The 22,972-nt window shown below is 50.0% G+C and overlaps 1 protein-coding gene across 6 annotated transcripts in view; it reads right to left on the bottom strand.

The window, feature by feature from the left end:
- MTMR1 (myotubularin related protein 1) overlaps window positions 1-14,042 on the bottom strand; it is a 63,753-nt gene extending 49,711 nt beyond the window's left edge. For 5 of the 6 annotated variants that reach the window (XM_041740550.1, XM_041740553.1, XM_041740554.1 and 2 more), the window contains exons 1-2: window positions 13,836-14,027; window positions 8,062-8,167 (exon numbers count right to left, since the gene is read on the bottom strand). In XM_041740550.1, coding sequence (XP_041596484.1) covers window positions 8,062-8,167; window positions 13,836-13,996 — 267 coding nt within the window. In that variant the 5' untranslated portion in view covers window positions 13,997-14,027. Of the gene's footprint in view, window positions 1-8,061; window positions 8,168-13,835 lie in introns of all 6 variants that reach the window. The other variant, XM_041740548.1, reaches the window with a different exon arrangement.
- Window positions 14,043-22,972: the final 8,930 nt, after the last annotated feature.

Below are 22,972 nucleotides of genomic sequence, written 5' to 3'. Positions count from 1 at the left end.
CAAGCCAGCTCTGAACAATTGTTGCGCTCTCACTCTGCCTGGCTCCTGTCTTAACTCTTTATAAGGTAAGAGCTGACACCACTAAGCCTCCAACAGCATGGAAGGATGTCAGGAAGTTCCCAAATGCAGCCAGTGGCGGCAGCACAAATACCGGCACGCGGCTGTGTTGCAGGTGCTGTGCTAGATGCTTCACACATGTCATCTCAACTCTCCCAGCCCTCCCAGCCACCAGGAAGGAGGTACTGTTATCCCCATGTGACAGGTGAGGGAGCCGAGGCAGCAGGAGCTGCAGTAACTCCCCAAATGTCACAGAGCCAGCAAAAGCAGAGTGGGAATCCAAACCCCAGCTGGCTGTTTCAGGGCCCCTGTTTGTACCCCTATTACACCCCCCTGACCCCTGAACCTGTTCCCCTTCTGAAGGAGGCAGACCAAGGCCCTCACGGCTTCCAGAACTCCTGCTCTGCCCTTACTTGCCTCACCCCGTGTCGTTTACGCATCTGTTTCAAGCCTCACCACCGTCCGACCTCAGCTGTAGGTTCTGATGTCCCTTTCCCCCAGGAGGAACTCGGTGCGGCCCAGCCCCTCGCACAGAACGGGTGCCCACACCGTGACTGGGGAAGGAGAGGGCTGTTCAGCAATTAGACTCTGCTCCTCCAGGACCGCTTGGTACATACCATACACATCTGTGGAGGCTGAGAGTGTCAGCTAAATGAGCATTCACAGGCCACCCGATGTAATACCTTAAGCCTCTGCTGTGACACCCACTATGCAGACGAGGACACTGAGGCCCGAGAAGGTTAAATAATAACTTGTTGGGCAGCTCATCAATTAAAGGGCCGGGGCTCAAGGCAAAGTGCTCCGAACCCAAAGTTTATGATCTGTTTGATCAGCCACATAAGATAATATTAAATCAAATAAGTATCAGCGTTTTCTAAGTGACTTGTTTTGAACTTATGCCTCTAAGAGGCTTCTTTTCAAGAAAAGACTGTGATATTGAGGTAAAAACACCATTGTTTTCTATTTCGGGCGCGAAGCCTATATTTAAAATAATTTTGCTGTGGCTATCAGATCACTACAAAATGAGTGAAAAAGAAGAGGTCTCTAACCCTGCTTTGGAAGAGTGACCTGTTGGCTCAGGAGATCATTCCTCTTGCTGCGGGCATCTCAACAACTGGATTCTACACAGCTTGGTGGTCACCGGCTGGCCAGAGGCAGAGGCCCAGGGCAGGCGAATACAAATCGTAACTAGGCATCAAAACATAAGCCTGGTCTTTGGGAAACTGGTCACACCTGAACCGGGCCTGACCTCCGCTGTCAAACTCTAGCCTGCAACAGTCACCTTCCATTCTCCGAAGCTGCACCCCCCCCCCCCGCCCCGCCGTCCCCAGAAAGGTGACAAAGCAGCCGTTCAATTCCACCCTCAATGAAGTGTGCTGGCCCCAAGTGCCACTTACAAAAGGGATGAGGAGATCTGTAACTGAACTAGTTAAACTGAGATCTGCTGTCGCTATCCTCTAACGAAATTCTCACATCTTTACTAGGTAACTTGATGTTTCATTCAAATCCTACTTCTGATAAATCATGAGCTTTAGACGTATTGAGATTTGTTTTCCGTGCAGTGTAGACTCACTGAGCAGTCTGTAAAAATCTTGACTTTTTAAAAAATAAGTTTTAATTTGGAGATAATTGTAGACTCACAGGCAGTGGTGGGAAATAGCGGAGAGTCCACGTACCATGGCATTCAGCTTCCCCAGTGGCAGCATATTACAGAACTCTAGAAGGATGCCAGAAGCAGGAAACTGACACGGACACAATCAAGACGCAGAACAATCTCAACACCAGAAGGACTCCTACTGTCACCTTCTAGAGCCACTTTGGCTTCTCTCACTGCCTCTCCCGTCCTAGGCCCCTGGCAACCAGGAATCCCTTCGTGATGAACATTTTGTCATTTGAAGACTGTTACCTAAGTGGAATCATATAGTACATGACCTTTGCTGAGGGGCGTTTTCGGCTCAATTCCCTTAAGACCCATCCAATTCTTTCCCCTGTCCTCTCTACTGTGCTATCAAACCCATTCATTGAGGATTTTTTTTTTTAATTTCAGTTATTATATTTTTCAGTTTTAAAATTTCCATTTGGTTCTTCTTTATCTTCCATTTCCTTGATGAAACTTTTCTATTTCTTTTCTCTCACTTTCTATGTTTTCATTGTCTCAAGCATATTTGGAATTGTTTACTGAAGCAATTTTATGATGGCTTCTTTAAACTCATTTTTGGGACGCCTGAGTGGCTCAGTGGTTGAGCGTCTGCCATCGGCTCAGGGCGTGATCCTGGGGTCCGGGATCGAGTCCCTCATCGGGCTCCCTGAATGGAGCCTGTTTCTCCCTCTGCCTGTGTCTCTGCCTCTCTCTCTCTCTGCGTCTCTCATGAAAAATAAAATCTTTTAAAAAAAAACCAAAAAAACTCATTTTCACAAAACTCGAACATCTGCCATCTCAGTTCTGTCACCGATTGATTCTTTTTTCATACTCTGCAATCTTTCTGGTGCGTGCTATGACGAGTGATTTCCAATAGCAATCTGAACTTTCTGAGTATTAGTTATGAGAGTATGGATCTTATCTAAACCTTCTGTTTTAGCAGGCTTTCTCTGACACTGCTGCAGCAGAAGCAGGGGCACCACCTCATTACAGCCACTCAGCCTCCACGGACACCAGAGGATGGGGGACTCCTGGTTACTTCTGGGTGGGGGCGAGAGTCCCAGCACCCCCGCCAGGCTGCCACTCATATCTCCCTGGCTGCCAGCGGCATGGATACCTCATTCCTGCCCCTCACATGGCCTCCACTGACACCACAGTAGGAGGCACAGCCTCCCCACCAATGGGCAGTGGTGGAAGTCTGACTCTCCACTAGGCTTCCTCTGATACCATCACTGCCTGGGGTTGTTGTGCCTCATTACAGCCTGGTAAGGGTGGGAAATCTAGGCTCCCAACTGGGCCTTGCTGGGCGGGGGCCATGGGGGGGGGCACTCCTTTTTCTGTGGTGTTTGGCTGGAGAACAGTGATTAGTGCCTAAGTTTTCTTTTTGCTAGGCTGTCCCTTTCCCGGTCCTTTGGCTTGAGAGAATAGTCTTTTGTTGTTGATGCCCGCTGGCATTTCTGGGTTGCTGGCTTCTTCAGCAACAAGTCTGGGACATACGTGGCAGAAACAAAATGCAGGAGCTCACTGCTATGTCATTCCTTGGGTCCTGAGGTCCCTGATCACTCTGCCGCCTTCCGCTTTTCGGCGCACTCTACGTTTATTTTATAGCTGATGTCCAGGGTTTTGGGTGTACTTAGCATGACGAATAGGAAAACATGCATTGGCTCCATTTTTCCAGAAGCAGAAGCTGAAATCTTGATAATTTTTTTCAGGTTTTAAAATTCCAGTGAGTTAACATACAGTGTAATATTAGTTTCAGGGGTAGAATTGAGCGATTCATCATTTCCATACAAGACCTGGTGCCCACCACAAGTGTCCTCCTTCACCCCCATCCCCCATTCCCCCATCTCCTCACCCTCCTCCCTCAGTAACCCACAGTGTGTTCTCCAGAGTGAAGAGTCTGTTTCATGGTTTGTCTCTCTCTCTTTTTCCCCCCACATTCATCTGTTTTGTTTCTTAAACTCCACATATGAGTGAAATCATATGGTATTTGTCTTTCTCTGACGAAGTCTTGGTATTTTTAAGAAATAGTTTTTCCCCACAAGTAACCGTGGGAGACAGGATAACACTTTTCTATTGCACTGGTTACCAACTGGAGGCCTAACGCTCAAACAGGCAGTAGTAGCAGGGTGTTCTTCAAATTGTTTTTAAGGGGACATGCTCTTCTCCATTGCCCCCTCCCGTGTCTGCCTAGCTTGTAGACATCTGCAAACTCTGATTTAATAAATCAATCACAAGGCCAAGCTTAAACAATGGGTTACAGCCATAGATTCTGAAAGATCATGCTCGAGCTTCTCTATTCATAGACTAGTACTCAGTGTAAGAAATATTCCCCAAAACCTAGCTGAGGCGTCACGAAGCCTTGCCCATGCACTGCATCTTACTTCCCACCAAAGCCCTCCTGGAAATTTTTGTCTAGGATCTTGAATTTACTCACCATACTAACTTGTTAAATAATTACACTTAGTATAGGCCCCTCTCCATTGTTTCTCTTTTCTTCAGAACGTTTAAAGAAGACATCTCACTATTGTGTGTGCATGGAGGAGGGGAGGAAAAACAAAAGAGGAACAGGGGTAGTGATGGTGATGATGAGGTCACTTCTACTAACCGGTGCCTAGGAAGCTTCGTTACAATTTGTTACCATGTTATTGCATCCAATCTATGGAACATCACATTCAGATCCTGTTCTTAAAATCTCTGACAGATTCCAGAAAAAGACTTTTATTTTTTGTTAGCTCAGTAAAAGTGAAAAGCAAATGTGCTGAGTTGGTAGTGGGGTGCGGGGAGGGGGTCAAACAAAACAAAACATTTTATTACATTTCTAGTAGTCTTAACCATCAGGCAAATCTTCAGGGTGACTTGGTATTAAAGCATACATTTATTAATTTAGTTGATCCACAATTCAACATAATAGCTATTTAGTCTTACGGCTGGGACAATATTTCCCAAATTTCTGTCATTTCATATACCACCTCTACAAGCTCGGTTTGGTCTCTCTCTATACTGCCTATGCTAATATTAGTATTTATCTTTACATTGATTTTAAATTGACCCCGTTTTCATACTTTGCCTAGCTCTATACAACAACATCCATTAAATCACAAGTTGAATGTGCTAGCTTTTTTTGTGTGTGCTAGCTTTTCTAATACATATTTAAAATGACTACATAACTGCGAACACAGGTCCACGAACATACCATCTAAACTCACCTCACGTGATAAAAGTGATATTCTTACCATAGTTTGGGTGATCTGACCCTGAGACTATTGTCAATTTATGACATGAATAAATAATAAAACAACTGTTCTCTAAAACCTAACCTGAGTTGCTAATTATTCAGATATGTAGGAATGTACCAGAAACAAGCTATAAACCTAAGAAGCCTAGCGTTTCAGATTTTATTATACATAAGAAATATAAGAGGCCCTGGGTTCCATACCTGCAGAGATTCTGACTCAAAGGTGGGAATAGGGACCATGGAAGGGAGCTGCATTTTTACAGACACCCTGGTGAGTGCTGATGTGGAAAAACCCAAGGGCCACATTGTGAAGAATGGTAGGCAAGGGCAAGGGGACAAAATTTTAAATGTACTCTAGCTTTCCAGTTGTCCTGCTGAAAAATCCCAAGTCTAGCTATGGGATACCAAGCAAGTCATTTGACATCTCCGAGCCTTGGTTTCCTCTGTTAAATGATGATTATAATAAAAGCTACCTCATTTGGTTGTTTTAAGACTGAAACAGATTATATGTCAAAAAGTATTACAAAACCAACAAGAAAGTATTAGAAAACTGTGGAGTCATACACATGCTCAAGGGGTGATGAGGGGGATGTAGTACCCTCAGCAGCCTACGTTGTGAAAGACAATCAGCATTTCGAATCAAGATGCACATGCTCAGCTCCATTATTAAACACTCGCTCCCATTTAATTACTGATATGGAACTTAACCTATAATAAATGAATCCCCATGTTGTGTGTGAATTTCAAAGAGGATATTTGCACAGTAGATAATCTGAACTATTATTGATTTATGACTACACATTAGATCCTCAAGGAATTGTGTCTGGACCTTCAGGAAAAACCCCATGCAGTGGCTCCCATGACAGAGGTAAAGGAGGCCCATCTTGGGTACTATGATTTTTTTTTGGGGGGGGGTACTCTGATTTTAAGAATGACTTTATAAGTAGCATTTAAAATTATCCTTGTGGTTTAAAAACATTTTACCCTTTTGTTATTTAAAAAACTCTCTTCTTAAAGAAAATAACTCCTGAACTATATATTTAATGCTGACTTTGCGTACTTGGCTACAGGGCAAATATAACAAAGATAATTATAAAATGTGTTCTCTTACAATCATTCATCAAAAGCTTTAGCTATGATCTGATGTACGTACCTAAAATTCAATTTACAAAATCTAGAACTGCCTTATTTTTTTCCGAATGCCATCTGTTAAACCATTCCAACATGAGCTAATTCTGCTACACAAAATTTGTAAATAGACTAAAATCAAAAAAACTTCGTTGCTTCATATTAATGTACAGATTCACTGTAATCTATTAATGTAGAGGTTAGAAAGCTTGCACACGGTCAACAGTCTTTTATAGAACCCTCACAACACTAACAAGTAATCAAGCATAAAGAAAACATTACAGTTAACTCCTAATTGTCCAGAAAGAAAACCATTCCGAGGCCTCCGCTAATACGGGTTCATAAGCCTCTCCACCCAGTGGGGCAGTTTCTCAGCTAAGAAGGGGGCGACAGGGCAACTGGGCCTGGTGGGGTGGCAGCTGCTCAGCGACCAGCCGCTCCAGCATCAGCGATGCAGCAAATGTTCCTCCCACCTGCAGCCGGCATATGTGCCCAGCTGGGTTTGCAACACCCGGAACCCCAGCTGCTCCTACATGGACAAACGTGAAAACCAGGTAGCAGGGAAACCTATCGAGAGTGATGTACTGTCACTCTTCTGGCTGAGCAGTTGATCCAATTTCTACTAATCCGCAGCCCTGCTTTCCTCTGCTAGGCCTAATCAACAGCATCGAAGGCTCGGATGAAGTACAGCATGACAGCCAAATGTCAATCCCATGGCCTCTCGAGTCAGTTTCTGCACTTGGTACATTATGAGAAACAGAGGAGGAGAATGGAGGCCAGAGCCCTTAAGCAAGGAGCATGTATTAAGAATTAATTAGGATCTTTCCTGTCATTCCTGAACTGTTTGTAAGACTTGGCGCCTGGCAAGGACTTCTGATTTTGAGAGGCTGTTGACTGAGGGTAGTCTGGGATACTAAATGTAGTTCACCTGTACTTGTGAAAATCGATTCTCTCTTACTAACAGGCACAGGTAAGTAGCTATAATAAACTGAAACCTCAATTCAAGCACATGCTACTGTTGCAACGTAAGCATGGTTTAATGGTCTGTTGACATTAAAACAAAGTTAGTCTTAGCCTTAATAAAGATGGAGCACAGAAGTTTTTTAATTGTTAGTTGACTCAACAAGTATTTACGGAGCACCTGTTATACTCCAGGAGCGTGCTGGGAAGCAGTGGGCAGTAAAAGAGCCCCAGTCTCTGCTGACAAGGAGCTTACCACTCTCAACTTTAGAATAAACAGAGAATAAAAATTAAGGACCAAAAAATGAGGCTGCCCATACAACATTCAGGAGTTCTGCAAGTTTTTGCACTGCAGCATCACATGTTAATGCTGAATACCCACAGGTAGTACCTAAGTACAGACACAAATTGTGAAGCTGGGAAATACTATCAGACATTTTCTGAAGTTCAGAATATGATCAAAGAAAATATAGGCATTTATTATAATAAAATGCAAAAACACAATATGTGATATAATAAAATAATAAAATGGAGCAGGATTTTTTTTTAAAAGATATAATCTAAAGACAGCTTTTCCTCCCAATTACAAAAATCATGAGTACACGCACTAGATCCCGGTAAAAATTCTCCTCTAACATTCAGATCTAACAGAAAACCTTTCACCCTTGTTCCCAAGCAAATGTCCACTGAGCATCAAGGGGCTAAAGTCTCACTTAAATTAAAAACGCAAAGCTTCTTGGGGCAGCTGGGTGACTCAGTTGGTTAAAAGACCAACTCTTGATTTCAGCTCAAGTTGTGATCTTGGGGTCGTGGGATCAAGCACCACACTGGGCTCTGAGCTCAGTAGTCCCCTCCTTGACATTCTTCTCCTGCCCCCCCCACTCCGCCTACTCCCCCTCCCTGCCCTGCCTACTCCTCCTCCTTGCCCTGCACACATGCTCTCTCTCAAATAAATAAACAAATAAATAAAATAAATCCTTTAAAAAATGCAAAGCTTCTTGATACATTGAAAATCAATTAAGGACTCAATGCTGCTTACCTTGTAGTCTCTGGATACATTTTCTGATGTCACTGAACCTGAAATCTGACTAGAAATTGTAGCAGCTATAAGCTGTTTACACCATTCAACATGTGATCCTGTAGGACTAAAAGAAATAGTGTGATTAAAATATTTTAAGACGTCAGCTCTCAGTGAAAAAAAAAATGAGCACTGACTAGGGATATATGTACATTTTTTTTTTTTTAGAAAACAAATTTTTATTAGACTACTTGGTTACCCTTACATCTCATATAAGAAACGAAATCTTGACAACCAGGAAGTAAAGTTAGGTTCCAGGCTGATTTTAAATCAACCAATTTTTGTACGTTTAAGAGTCTAGATATTAGACAGTTAAGCACATTATTCTCTATCATTTAATGGAATTTTACTACATTACAACTATATGGAGTGAATATTCTTAATGTAATGTGTATGGAATATGAATTCTAAAGTGAACTATTTATCTCACGGCATGTTTTTCACAGAGACTTTTAACAGAACAGTTGATTATGTGATTTTAAAAAGACCAGGCTAGATACATGATGTCCTGCATGTAGTAATAAAGCTACCTTACATTTCTGTAAGTGCACTGACAACTTGCAAAGGCTCTTCCGGTCTGTTATGATAGCAGAGCCTCACAACCACAGTGTGATAAGAAGGCAGAACGGGGACTAGCCAGCAGGTTTCTGTGATGAGAAAACTGAGGCAGCAGAGGTGTTGTGCCCAATCAGAAGGTGGCGGCGGGCCTGCCCCCAGCTCCACGAAGGCTGTCCTTCCGGGACACGGCTCAATCAAGAGTGAGCAACTCACTGAGCTGGAAGGCAGAACAGAGGCCAGCACCCCAGAGGCCAGCCACTGCCTTGGGCGAGCACACAGTCATGCGAGGAAAATGGCATCGTTCTTGACACTTGCACGGTGCTCTCAAGTGTCACCATGTTTCCACGCACAGGCAGTGAGGGAATGAAAACTTGCCCCCAAGGGGCCAGGCTCCTCGTCAAAGCACCGAAGGTATTAAGCGAAGGGCAAGACATGTCCATGAAAGTTTATCCTGCAGGTAGGTTTCGCTGTAAAGAAAGTTCCAGACCTATAAAAATCTCATCACTAATTAAATCCGCACTCATCCATTGGAAAGAGTGAAAGAGTAGGATCCCCAGGCAGTGTGTGAAATAGCCTGAATGGTTAAATGAAGATACTCGATGCTCTCTACTAGGGATTCAATTTCCGTCTCTGATCAAGACAGCCCAGTGGTTAGCTGCGGGGCTGAAAATATAAGTAAAAACATGCACTCAATGGGCAGACATTCCTACCATGTGTCATAACATTCCCAACATATGTCAAAATCCTATTTGCTACAATTTCTAACTAAGAAAAAAGGAGGGAAAGGGAAGGGATTTTAGTTTCTTTTTTAAAGGCTAAGTCACCTTTACTGCCGGTTAGATCATACTTTTCTTGTCACACTGCCTTCTTCCCTACCAGCACCCACCCCTGATTGCAAATCTAACAGTAGGAACCTGCCTGGTCACCCACTGTGGGTGACCTGTTGTTACCATCTGCCCAGCATCCCTCCCTCCTTCTTCTGATAAGGACACTTCTCTCCTGTGGGCAACTGTCCTTCCCCACCTCAGAGGATTCTGTGGGGGAGCTGGGGAGGAGGGGGAGGTTATACCTTGCTCCTCCTGAGCCCACTTATAGGAGAGTGACCCAGACCAGGCCAGCCCCACGCTTTCCTCTTAGATCACAAGCTGGGTAGATCCACTCCCAGCACCGCTGGAGGCCCCTCCCCACCCCCACTACCTTGAAAAACCCACAGAGATAAAGAATGGGACAAGAAAAAACAAGAGATGAGGAGCCCCAACAATGCTGTGTGCTCAGGCTCCAAGTGTGCCCCTGGCCTTCTTTCCTTGTCTGCAGCAGTGATGTGCGCCAAGACATTTCCTTTTTGGCTTAAGCTAGAATAAGTTGTGTTTTTTGTCACTTGCAACCAGAAGTGTCCTGGCCAACACAGTCACAAACAGCATGGTATAGTGGGCTGGTAGACAGGAGGCTTGGATCCGAGTCCTGTTTCTGTTACCAGCTAGCTCTGCGACCTTGAGCAAGCCACATCCTCTTGCAGGACCGCAGCTTTGTCATCATTAAGTACAGTATTCAGGAGGGAGGGGAGGGCTCCCCACTCCATGGGGCAGGGCTGAACTTCGCCCATAGAGCCAGGTTCCACTCTAGGAGTCACTCTTCAAAGAAGAGTATGAATCAGAGCCTGTCACGATGACAGATCCAAGAAGGTCGGCCAGGTTCCCCCTGTGCAATCTCCCGCCACACTCCTGGTATTAAGAACCGCCTGCAGCCTGGAGGAGGCCAGCTTTGTTTCTCCGACCTGGAGTCTCCTGATCTGGATGCCCATGATCCAAGGAGACATCTGTACTAGTCGGTCCTGAGGCCCTGCCAACTCGACGTGTTGAAGCCAGCACCGGGGGCTCAGCCTGCAATGCACTCCCCCACCCCTGTGTTTCCTAGGTCAGGGGAGAGCACAGGCAGTTACCCAGGTACTCCTGTGCCCAAAATCCAGGGTCGACCTTGCAGCCTGCCCCCCCTTCACCTCACTCTCACATGTGAATGCTCTCCAGGCCACATCGCTCTTATTGGTTAGTATCCTGAGAATGCACCCTGCCCAGTCAGTCCCTATCACAATCCCCTTTTCCGGACTCCCATCATTCTTCTGTATTCCCCTCCCACCTCCTGAATTTAGGCCCCATCTCTAGGCAGATTACTCCCAAATTTAGGTCTCCAGCCCACACAACACCCCTGAACTCCAGGCCCATAGGAACCAACTGCGTCTTTGACCAGTTTGCTCTGGGATATACAACTGGCATCTCAGAACTGGTATGTCTGGAGCTGAGAGCCTGCTAATTTCCTAACTGTGCTCCATTCAGAGGCTTTTCCATCTTGGCAACACCATTTTCCCACAAGCCCCAAATCTTGGCATCTTGATTCTTCTCTCCCACCCAACAAGCAATGTTCTTCAGCAAACCATATTGGCTCAACCCTGCAGGTTTTTTTCAAATTACATCTATAATCTGACCACTTCTCCCTCCTCTCCCCCAGCTATCTAGGCCAGCATCCTCTCTTACTTGGATGACTGCAATAGTCTCTTACCTGCTAGTCTCTCTGCTTCAATCCCTTCCCCTTTTCTGTCTGTTGTCCACACAGCAACGACAGGTTTACTGAAATCTACACCAGGGTATGGCAGTCCTCTGCTCCAAAAGCCCCAGTAGCTCCCCATGACTCAATCTGCCCCTGTGACCTCTCTCCTAGTTCCCTCCCCACTAGTCACACTGGTCTCCTTGCTGATCCTTGCACACTTGGTCCACCCCCATCCAGGGTGCACAGGCCTCTGCCGGAATGCTGTCGCCCTCAATATCTGTATGACTGGACCCTTCCCTTCTTTAGGGGCAGTACTCAAATGTCACCTTTCTCAGTCAGGCTTTCCCTGACCATCCTCTGTAAAATTCCAATTCACCCCCCAAACTGCAGGCCCCCAACACCTCGTATTCCCCTCCCAACTTACTTTCTCCCCTAGCACCTGTCACTGTCTAACAGAGGATGCAGTTTACTTGGTTTTTGTCCATCTGTCACCAAACATACTCTCCCCAAGGGCAGTGATCTGTGTGTGTTCGTTCCCTGCCAAATCTACAGGCCCCACACAGTGCCTGACACAGAGGCGGCAGTCCTATACAAATGAACGAGTGATTCGCTTTTCCATAACCTATTCAATAAGACTCCTCGCCTCCATTCACCAAACCACTGCAGAACAAATGTTCTCAAACATCAATCCCATCCCATCAAGTTCACCTGATGGAAATCCTTTTGTGGTCCCCAAAGCTAGGGTGACCATATCATCTCCCATCCAAACCAAGACACTATTGAAGGAGGGCGCTATTAATAACCGTGCCTGCCCAGCTAGTAAACCGGCACCATCCTGGGCAAAAGAGACCCCCTGGCCCAACGTACTTGCAGCTGTGGGTGATCGTTGAAAGTGCCGAACTCCAGGCCATGGCCCTGAGTTGGACAGACCAGACTTAGGGTGGGACCCAAGAACCTGCATGTGGACCTCGCGCCGGAGGGGATTCCCATGCAGGTCACACAGAACCATGCCCTGAGAAGCACGGCACAGAAGATAAAGGCACAAGTCCCTAGGAAAGCACTCAAGCCCCTTCAAGATCTGGCCTCTGCCTTCCCACACATTTAGGATTACCAGTTTCCACATCTAGCATCGCCTGTGCGACTGCACATTCCACTGCCGTGGCCAGAAAGTCCTCCCCGCCCTGTCCCCTGGCTAACTTCTCGTTCCTCACCCTTCAACTGAAATGTCAGCTTCCTCAGCAGGTCTCCTTCCCTTAACCGCCCATAATCCTCAACCCCCTTCCACTGAAAATAAATCAAGCACCCCACCTCTGTGTGCCCACAGTGCAATGAATCGCAAAGGAGTCTGCTGAGGCTTTTTGAAAAATGCTACCTTCTGGCCCTCACCCCAAACCTCCTGAATCAGAAGGCTCAGGAACCAGGCCTGGTCACCTGGAGTTCTTAAAAAGCTTCTCAGATGACTCCTATACATACCCCATCCAGAGTACTTGTTTGTTTACTTTCACCCTAGCAGTCAGCAGATTCTATTTAAATCGCTGGTTTGTTTGTATTCTTCCTGAGAAGGTAAGCCTGAGAGCAAAAGCCACCTTGTACTGTTCTGTGAGTCTCCAAGCCCTCAAACATTGGGGAAATTCTGCAAATGAGGGCATCCTGACTGCTCCAAGTACTATAGTTCTCAGTGACCCTGATTGCTTGGGGGATTAATGCGGAATACACTGTAATTACAGTGAGGTAGGAACAAAGGGAGTGTTTCTTGTTGTTGCTACGGTTTGGGAAACTCCCAAAAGTTCAGTTCTCTGCTATGACTAACACCGGCAAGAATGAGCATCTGAAACTGACCAAGCTGCCTTAGGACACTGTTGCCTAAGTGCCCTCTCCTGTCAACGAAGTGGCCAGGATGTGGGAAAACTGGATATTCCGGGCCACGGGAAAACCAATCCACTGCTCGTCCTCGGAGCCTTAGGGTGGCCCTCCCGGTTTGACGCGGTCGGTCTCTACTTCTGACATAGAGCGGCTCTGCCTAGGAAGCAGCAGTAGGCTTCTGTGTTCCAGAAAACAATGAACCGGCTTCCTTCAAAGTGTGAAAGACTGAAATAAACGATTGTGTGTTCCTGCACAGGAGCAGTTTGGAAGTTTTCCATCCTTTCAAATCGGGGTAACTTTGCCTCCATCCGCAGCAGCTCCAACACCCACGGGGTTGCGTCCTCCAGTCCCCCAGTCCCAACCCCAACGGCAAGGCCCCCCGCCCCCTCCAGCAGTCCCGGGGGGCGGCGGGATTGTGGTCTTCCAACCCCGAGAGGGAAGGCCACGCTGAAAGAGCTGAGCCCCGGGTTCAAGTTTCCTCCCACAGGCTCCGCGGCCCCGGTAAGGCCAGCGGGGCGCGTGGCAAGGTGCGGCGGGCAGAAGCACCGAGATTTGACAGCTGCGGAGCCCCGTGGGGCGCCGGGAGTCCCGGCCGGCGAGGCGGAAGTGGGTCAGGTGCGCGTCCCGGCGGGCGGGGGCAGGGCCCGGGGTCCGGGGCAGGAACGGGGGCCCGGCAGGGCAGGGAGCGGCGGGGAGGGGGTGCACGGCCACCGCGGCGCGCGGGGCCCGGGGGGGCGGGGACGCGGAGGCCGCGGCGGCCGGGGCCCGCTTACCTGTCCAGGGTCTCCACGCTGGGCTGCCGGGAGCCGACGGCGGGGCCTCCGGCGCTTCGAGGGGGCCTCCTGCCGCCCGCCGGCCCGGGGCCCGGGCCCCCGCCGCCCTCGCTGCCCGCCGCCGCCGCCGCCGCCGCCGCCGCCGCCACCGGCCTGTCCATGGCGCGCCGGGCCCGCCGCCGCGGGCGAGCCGCAGCGAGAGGGGAGCGGCGCCCGGAAGGGCCCGCCGCCGCGCCGCGCCGCCCGCCGGCTCAGGCGGCCGCCGCCATTAGCTGTCACCTGGCGGCCCCGCGCTACCCACAAGGCCGCGCGCGGGGCCGGGGGCGGGGAGCGGCGCGCGGGGCTGGCCGCGCCCCCGCCCGCGGAGCCCCACCTGGGCCCGGCCGCGCGCCCCCGAGCCGGCTGGCGGGGACGCCCGGCGACACGGCGAGCCGGGACACGACGGCCTTCCCTCCGCTCGGCGTCCGGGGAAGCTCTGACGGGAGGGCAGCCCGGCGAGCGCTCCCCACGCCCTCCGCCCCTCCCCCGAGCCCACCTCCCCGCCATCTGCGGGGCCATCGCGCGCCCCCCCGCCGCCGCCGCCCTCGGAACTTCCGCCCCGCTTCGTCTTAGCAGTGACAGTCACCTTGCGTTGCCCGGCAGATCCACCAACATCTGGCGACCTAGGCTCAGCCCCTGTCAGCTCGCCCCTGACTTGGTTCGCGGACGGGAGGGCGACCGTGACTCAGCCGTTTGCTGTGATTGCCCCGGGCTTCCCGGTCGCGGCGGCAGGGGCGGCGACCCTGATAACAAGCACACCTGTACCCGGGCCATGCCCGCTCCCGCCCCGGCCCGTCCGGCCTTCCCGCATCAGCGACTTCGAAATGAACCTCGAGGGTGAGGATGCGATGCCTGGAGCCCCGCAGCCATCCTGCACCCCAGAGGCCTGGGCCGCGGCTGAAAGGGTGACAGGGTGGGGAGGGTGGCAGGAAGCGCCCGAAGATCTCCAGAGACCCCCGTGTAGCTCCCGCAGGCTCTGCTTTTCCAAAATTAACACATCAGGTGTTTGATCCACGGTTATAGACTGTTTCTGTCCACACACGCACATCCCCCATTCGTAAGTTGAAGCCCCAGCAACTGCAGGCCACCCAACCCTCGCTCGATGGCATGTGGACATGACACCTTGGGAGGTGATTAGATCACAAAGATGGGGCCCTGGCATGGTGATATTACTGCTCTTGCACGAAGACACGCCGGAGAGCTGGGCGTCACCCTCTCCCCGAGCAAGCACTGCACAAAGGCTGTGTGAAGGCCCAGGAGAGACCGCTGTGGGCGAGCCAGGAAGAGGCCTCTCCCAGGAACCAGCCTCAGCCTCGGACCTGCCAGCCTCCAGAACTGTAATGCAAGCAGCCTCGCTGCCCTGAGATTTGTCAGAAACAAAATGATAAGATTTTAAACATAGTTTCATAGTTTCACCAGATCCTTCAACGGGGCCCTGCTGGCGAGGGCCGCCGTGGGGGCAAGCCTGCGGGGCTGTGGGAGGAGAGGGCTGAGGAGGGCTTCCTAGAGGACGGCATGCAGACTGAGTCCAAAAGTCGTTGCAGGCATGAAGAATGGTCATGGGCACAGGTGTGCAGTTGCTTACACAGCTTACTCTGTGTACGTGAACCCTGAGATGTCCTGTGGCTGCAGCATAAAATTGGACAAGGTGAGAGACAAGGTCGCCTAGGGGCCATTGGGGCCAAGACACAGAGCCTCCGTTATGCTAGACTACAGATTCGCACGCTGCGCTGGATTCTAGCACAGCCAGGGCTCAGCACCCTTGGAGAAATAGGATGGAGCAGTCCCGCCATGGTAGGCCATACCTCAGAAGACAGCCGCAAGGGCGTCCCTCCTTCCAAAGCTCTTTGGCAATGTGGCCTTGCCACATCTAGATCAAAGGATGAAAATCTATGTCCCCTCCCATAACTTCTTTGGACCAATAGAAGATGGCAGAAGGGGGGCTCTGTAACTTCCAGAGCTCGGCCTCCAAGGAGCTGCAACCTCTGCCTCGGATTCTGGGAACACTCTCACTTGGAACTGCGCTGCCATGCTGTGAGGAAACCCAAGCAGCCATGCGGCAAGGCCCATGTGGAAGAGAACCAAGGCTCCCAGCCGGCCACGTAATTGAGGACGTTTCAGGCCTTCTAGTCCTCCCGGCCGTCCAGCCAACACCAGGTGAGGCCAGAGACTCATTCTGTTGAACCACACGGACTCTTGAGAAATAAATTTATGTTTTAAGCCACTAGGTTTTGAGGTGCGTGTTGTGCAGCAGCAGGGCACCTGAACCCCCCCTTGCCCTCTGGCCCACCCCGACCCCCAGCTCCGTCCCACATTCAGCCGGGAATCCATGGCCAAACCATTGCTGCCCTCTGAGGAAGGCTCCACACATGATGAGGTCCACAGCCGGGAGGATCTGAGGGTCTCCCCCGCTAGCAAGCTTAAAACGTAGCCTCCGATTACAGGACAACCTGAAGGAAGACAAGAGGCCTCTGGGTCGATAATAAAGGCAAGTTATTATTACAGCAAAAATAGCAGCCAGGGCAAGCATCTTGGATGGATTCACCCAGCCCCAATGTCCACGGGGTGACATGGTCTTTGGCAATGTGGCCTTGCCATGCCCCCATCGACAGGTGGGGTCTACTCCTCTTGAAGATGGCCTGCCCTGTAATCTCTTTTGACCAACAGTGGGGGGCCAGATGGTATCTGCACATGCCATGGGGGTGCCCCACAGGAGGAGAAGCCCAAATTTGGGAAACTTGCATCTTTGATAGGGCTGCTAGTGAACTGCCCCATCTCTCTTCCAGAGAGAGAAGTTCCTCACTTTCCTGGAATGTGAATGAATCTTTGGAGAGGGGGAAGGGGAGATCTTGACCTTCACACCTCTGAACTCTGGGGGAGGGATGTCTCTAAGCTTTACTGTGTTGCAGTGTGTCCTTATACCAGCTTTCTTCACGTGACTGTAAACTCACCACCCAGAAGACCTGGCCCGACGTAGTCATGGAAACTTGTCTCCCAACATCCACGTGCCCCAACCTCCCCTTGCCCTGCAAGGCCCACATCAGGGCCCACTCAGAGTTCTTGCCTTGACCACCCTGCCTTCCCGGGGATCACTGTCAGGGGACAGATGTCAACTTGTGTGGTGGGAGGCAAGGGGAGGAGTGAGTTGTCAGGCACATGCTGGTGCTCCCCTGGGGAAAATCAAGGCACTTCTGTCCTGCCGGCTGCACGCTGAGGTCCCTGCTGGGGAAGTGGCACATGTTTATGCATGTACACTGCATGTTTATGAAATGTCTACACAGTGTACTGTATAATGTAGTAGTTTCCAGACTTACATGCATAAAAATGACTTGTGACATCCACTAAGCTACAGACCCAGGAGCCCCACTGCAGAGAATCTGAGATTTTTTTTTTCTTTAGATTTTTATTTCCTTATTCATGAGAGACATAGAGACATACGCAGAGGGAGAAGCAGGTTCCCTGCAGGGAGCACAATGTGGGACTCAATCCCAGGACCCCGGGGTCACACCATTAACTGAAGGCAGATGCTCAACCACTGAGCCACCCAGGCATCCCAAAAAATCTGAGAATTTAGTAGCTTGGCAGGGAAGGGGATGCTGAGAGTCCACATTTTGTAAAGCACCACAAGTGAGTCTGACACAGATGGTCTGAAGAGTGCACTTGGAGGTGCCATTAGTGGTGACAAGGAGCCACGGCCAGAGATCACAGAAGGGCAACTGATCGTGTTCACGTGTCGGAAGCGCAGCTGGGATTGCCCCATGTAGGATGGACTGGAGGGGCAGGCATGGCTGTGGGAAGACCATTTCCGAAGCTGATGCAGGGGAGCCTGACATCGGACAGGACTCAGTGACCGATGGGATGCTGGGCATGAAGGAGAGAGGGAAGGGGAGGCTAAGAGATGGGTGTGAGACTCCCGTGACCGGGTAGAGCATGACAGTGGTCCCCGAGCTAAGGAATGCGGGGGGGGGGTCCCGGGGCTGGAAGAGGTGAGTGAGTAGGATGAGATCATTTTGGACACGTCATGTTGGCCCTGCCCTGAGTCCCGGCCCACACGGTTCTTTTCTGTGCATTGGAAAAAGACACCCCGTCCTCACAACACTGGACTGCTGTTGGTCATAAAGTTGTCGTAATAGGCCAACGCTGTCAAAGCTCAACCTTTGGCTGCTGTATGCCAAGAAAGGCCCAGAAGACACCTAGAAATCGAGGGGGCTTTCCCTGTGCGTGGTCCCCCTTAGGTGTGATGACCTGCACAGTGACATGCGTGGCCTTGAACGGTGCCTATGGGTCATCCAAGTGGAGACATCCCATAGATTGTTGGTCACCAGGGTCTAGAGCTCAGGAGAGGGAGGTAAAAACATTTAAAATAAATAAATAACTAGAAGTTGGTACATTTTCATATGGTTTGAAAACAGAGAAACTCTGAAATGTGATCTTCAGCTCTACAATTTGAGGGCTGTGGACGAGGCCCCCACTTTCATTTGCAGAAAAGGAATCGAGCAAATGAAAGTGCACCTGCCGATTCCGTATCGAATGAGTTTCTCAAAAACATCATTTTGCTGGGAAGGAGCCACTCTCATGTTCTATGGGACAACAGCCGAGGCCCCTGCAGAGAAATGGCCCCATTGTTGAGAGGGGTCCCAAATGGCCCCTCCAAGGAGTAATATTTTGTCTAGTCCTTGCGGGCCACGGTGGAGGCCATCCCGTCATAAAGCAAAGCCTGGTGCCGTCTGTGGCTCCAGCCCGGGGAGTGTGTTCAGTTCATGGTGTTCGTTTTTGTGTCTATTATTGTGCTGTGTAGCCGAAAGCAATTCCTGGTGAACGCGGCAACAGATGGACTTAGGTTCTGCGTGTCCTTGCAAAACATCACTGCCTCGGATGCAGGTCTGTGCCAGGTCCAGCCTTAACCCCATTTGATCCAGAAGCACCATCTAGCCGGGTTTAAAAATCTTGGCTTGTCTACATGTATGTTCCAAGACTTTTCTCCACACGGTATTAGGCACCGGGTTCATGTTCTGTTGCTGCCCTGATGAACCACCACAAACTTAGCAGCTTAAAGCACACATGTCTACTTTCTCGAAGTTACTATAGCTTAGAAGTCGTGTCTACATTCTCGAAGTTATTATAGGTCAGAAGTCCTGGTGGTGGACAGCCCGGGTGACTCAGCAGTTTAGTGCCGCCTTCAGCCCAGGGTGTGATCCTGGAGACCCAGGATCAAGTCCCACATCAGGCTCCCTGCATGGAGCCTGCTTCTCCCTCTGCCTGGGTCTCTGCCTCTCTCTCTCTCTGTCTCTCATGAATAAATAAATAAAATATTAAAAAAAAGTCCTGGTGGTCTCAATTGGGTCCTCTGCTGAGGGTATCACAAGGTTGAAATTAAGGTGTTCGCAGGGCTGGGCTCTTTTCTGGAGGCTCGGGGGGAAGTATCCGGCTCATGCAGCTCCCAGAGGCTGCCTTCATTCCTTCCTGTGCTTTCCCTGTGGCCCTCCTCCAGCAAGGGTGGGTCAAGCCCCTTGTATTCTTTGATCTCTCTGACGTCCCCTCCTGGAGCATCTCTCTTGCCACTAGCCAGAGAAAGTTCTCTGCTTTTAAGGACACGTGTGATTAAATAGGACCCACCTGAATGATACAGGATACTCTCCCCATCTCAAAGTCTGTAACCTTGATTATCTGCAAATCCCCACCCACCCCTTTGCCATGTAGCATGACATATTCACAGGTTCAGGGGCCAAGGCACGGACATGTTGGGGGGCGCGGTATGCCTACCAAGGAGACGAGGTCAGGGTTCTCCAGAGAAACAGAACCCATGGAGGGTGTCTGTGTGTACAGACAGAAAGAGAGAAAGACAGAGGGGGGTTTAGTTTCAGGAATCGGCTCACACCATGGTGAAAACAAGCCTGGAGTTTGCAAGCCAGGTGGGCAGGCCAGAAATCCCAGCATGTAGCAATCCTGAGTCTGAAGTCAGAGTCTGGAGCCGAGTGCCTTCCTTTTTGAGGGGACCTCAGTCTTTGCTCTTAAGACCTTCAACTGATTGGATGAGGCCCACCCACCTTGTGGAGGGCAATCTGCTTTACTCAGAGTCTGCTGATTGAAATGCTAATCACATATACAAAATTCTTTCACAGAAATATGTAGACTAGTGTTTGACCAAACACCTCTGCACTATGGCCGACCCAACCTGACACATAAAATGAGCCACCGCCGTGTCCGAAGGTCCTTTTGTGAAGTTGATGGTCTCAATGACACTTCGAATAAATACATTAAATGAGTGCAATTATCAATTCTTGTGCCTCTGCCAGCTGCACTCGAGAATGCCACAGATTACTTAATTGTGCTCCAAATTTATCTAGAAGGTCTCTGCCTATGCCCCAGGATCTCCACCACCCATCGTTCTTTGCTATCGACATGAAATGTCCTCAGTCTTTTTTTCAAAGATTTTATTGATTTATTCATGAGAGACACAAAGAGAGAGGCAGAGATACAGGCAGAGGGAGAAGCAGGCTCCCTGCAGGGATCCCAGGACCCCAGGATCACAATCTGAGAAAAGGCAGTCGCTCAACCACTGAGCCACCCAGATGCCAGTCTTATGCCACCCAGTCTTATGCCAGGTGCTCTGCAAATGCAGTGTCAAGCTCTCCTTGCCATGTAAACTGCCATCCAGAGACCCCCACTCCCAAAGCTCTGGAGACTCCGCTGGCGTCAAGCTGCCATGCATGTTTCAGAGACGTGCTTTCTGCCTCACTCAGTAAACACTTCCATAAACCCCCCTTTCAGGCAGCCACAATGAAGCAGTCAGGACAAGGTCCAGCAGATGAGATTATCACGAAATCCAAAGGGAGAGAGAAAGTCATCTTCCAAGACCAGGAAAAGAGCCAGGGCAGAGGGGGCCTGGGGGCGAAGAGGACAGAGTTTCAAGTGGGAAGGAATGATCCAGAGTGTCAGGTGGTGCCCAGTCCCGGGTAAGACGGGGCTGAGAGGTATCCCCTGGACTCAGCAGCCTGGAGATGGTGTGGAATTGATGAGAGCACTTTTGGGGGACACTTTGGAGCTGCAGGTGAGGCTTGAGAAACAGCTACCGCATGTAGCCGGCTTCTCCAGAGGCAGGATCTCTCTCTCCCTCTCTATCTGTTTGCTGAGATTCATCACGAGGAATTGGGTCACACGATTCTGGAGGCCGAGAAGCCCCAGATCTGCGAGCCACAGGCCGGCGACCCCGGAGCACCGAAGCAGAAGAGGGATGGCTCAGCTCCACGGTCAGGCAGGCCCAGTTCAGTCTTAGCCTTTTTGTTCTGCTGGAGCCCTTGGTGGATTGGCCCGCAGTGGGGAGGGCCCCTGCTTTGCTGAGTCCCACCACTCAACTGCTAACCTCCTCTGCAAACACCCTTACAGGCCCCCGCAGAAATAATGTTTCTCGGCCTCCAGAATATGTATGTATACAATGGAATATTCCTCAGCCATTAGAACGACAAATACCCACCATTTGCTTCGACGTGGATGGAACTGGAGGGTATTATGCTGAGTGAAATGAGTCAATCGGAGAAGGACAAACATATGGTCTCATTCATTTGGGGAATATAAAAAATAGTGAAAGGGTATAAAGGGGAAAGGAGAAGAAATGAGTGGGAAATATCAGAAAGGGAGACAGAACATGAAAGACTCCTAACTCTGGGAAACGAACTAAGGGGTGTTGAAAGGGGAGGAGGGCAGGGGATGGGGGTGAATGGGTGATGGACACTGAGGGGGGCACTTGATGGGATGAGCACTGGGTGTTATGCTATATGTTGGCAAATTGAACTCCAATAAAAAATATGTAAAAAAATAAATGAATACAAAAAAAATTAAAAAACCACATAAAATAATGTTTCAGCAGATACCTGGAAATCCCATGGTCCGGTCAAATGGATGCGTATGGTGAACCATCACAGAGGGGAAGGAAGGGAGACACCCAGTTCAGACCGGTTAGCCCCCAGACTTTTGGATCGCAGGCACCAATGGCATGAAAAAAAAAAACAAACCCAAACCCAAACCCAAGCACACAAGGGCTTTGTCCCCATCACCACCACCACCACCACCAACCGGGGAGCCACGTATGGTGGCCAAGGAGGGACTCTGATACATCACCCTCCAGCATCTAGAGCAACTGTGAGGCCTTCCGTTGACCTGCTTGTTGGGCCGAGTTTGGAGGAGTCTTCATTCTGAACACTAACCCCCCTGTCCCCTGAGGCTGAACCACGCGGGAAGAAAAACATGTGATTTATTTGCCACATCCAGTGGCCATGTGCCAACGCACTTAGGCTGCAGGCAGCCCTGCTCTCCAGGCCCATGGCCGATGGGGGTGCAGGAGGGCCGATGGCAAGGCTGGGCCACCTTCCATGGAGGGCTTTACCCATCTGTTTGTGGGTGATGGATTTTTGAATGCTAACGGCTTCCGTATTCAAATCCAAGCTAAAATATCAGATAGCATAGAGGGGTTACCCATTTCTCTTCCCAACTCCGAGGTGGCATGGCTAATGGGCTGGGTGCCACGAGGGGCTGACATTTACAGATGGTGAACGCCAGGGAGTGGAGAGATGCGTTTCCTGAGAGGTGAGAAAGATACTCTACCGTGTTTTGCTATGACAGGAGCCGGGGTCCTTTGGGTGGAGCCGAGCACCCCAGAACGTAGCCCCCGGGCCACAGTGATTTGGTTCCAAACAGGCCCCACCAGCCTGCACGGGGCGAATGTTGGACAAGCAATTTCTCTGCACCCCGTTTCCTCCTCTGCAAAACGGGAGACTACTCGGGCCACTACCCCTGGCAACGCAGCTCATCCTGGGCTTGTTGTGGCCATTCAGGGAATCTCCACACACGGAAAGCATTCAGGCCAGCGGATGGAGCGTTGTGAGCATGACATAAGCGATTGCTATTTAATGGCAGCCAGAAAAACTGGTCTCTCAGTCGTCAGCGTTGGTGAAGTAGTTGTTTGTTTTTTTCCTTTTCCTTTTTTTTTTTTTAAAAAAAGATTCTATTCATTTATTCATGAGAGAGACAGAGAGAGAAGCAGAGACACAGGCAGAGGGAGAAACAGGCTCCCCGCAGGGAGCCCGATGTGGGACTCGATC

The sequence above is a fragment of the Vulpes lagopus genome, chromosome X (genome assembly GCF_018345385.1).
Source record: "Vulpes lagopus strain Blue_001 chromosome X, ASM1834538v1, whole genome shotgun sequence".
In the NCBI taxonomy this organism is placed as follows: domain Eukaryota; kingdom Metazoa; phylum Chordata; class Mammalia; order Carnivora; family Canidae; genus Vulpes; species Vulpes lagopus.
The sequence above is the reverse complement of the archived record's forward strand: the minus strand, read 5'-3'. Positions and strand labels throughout refer to the sequence as shown.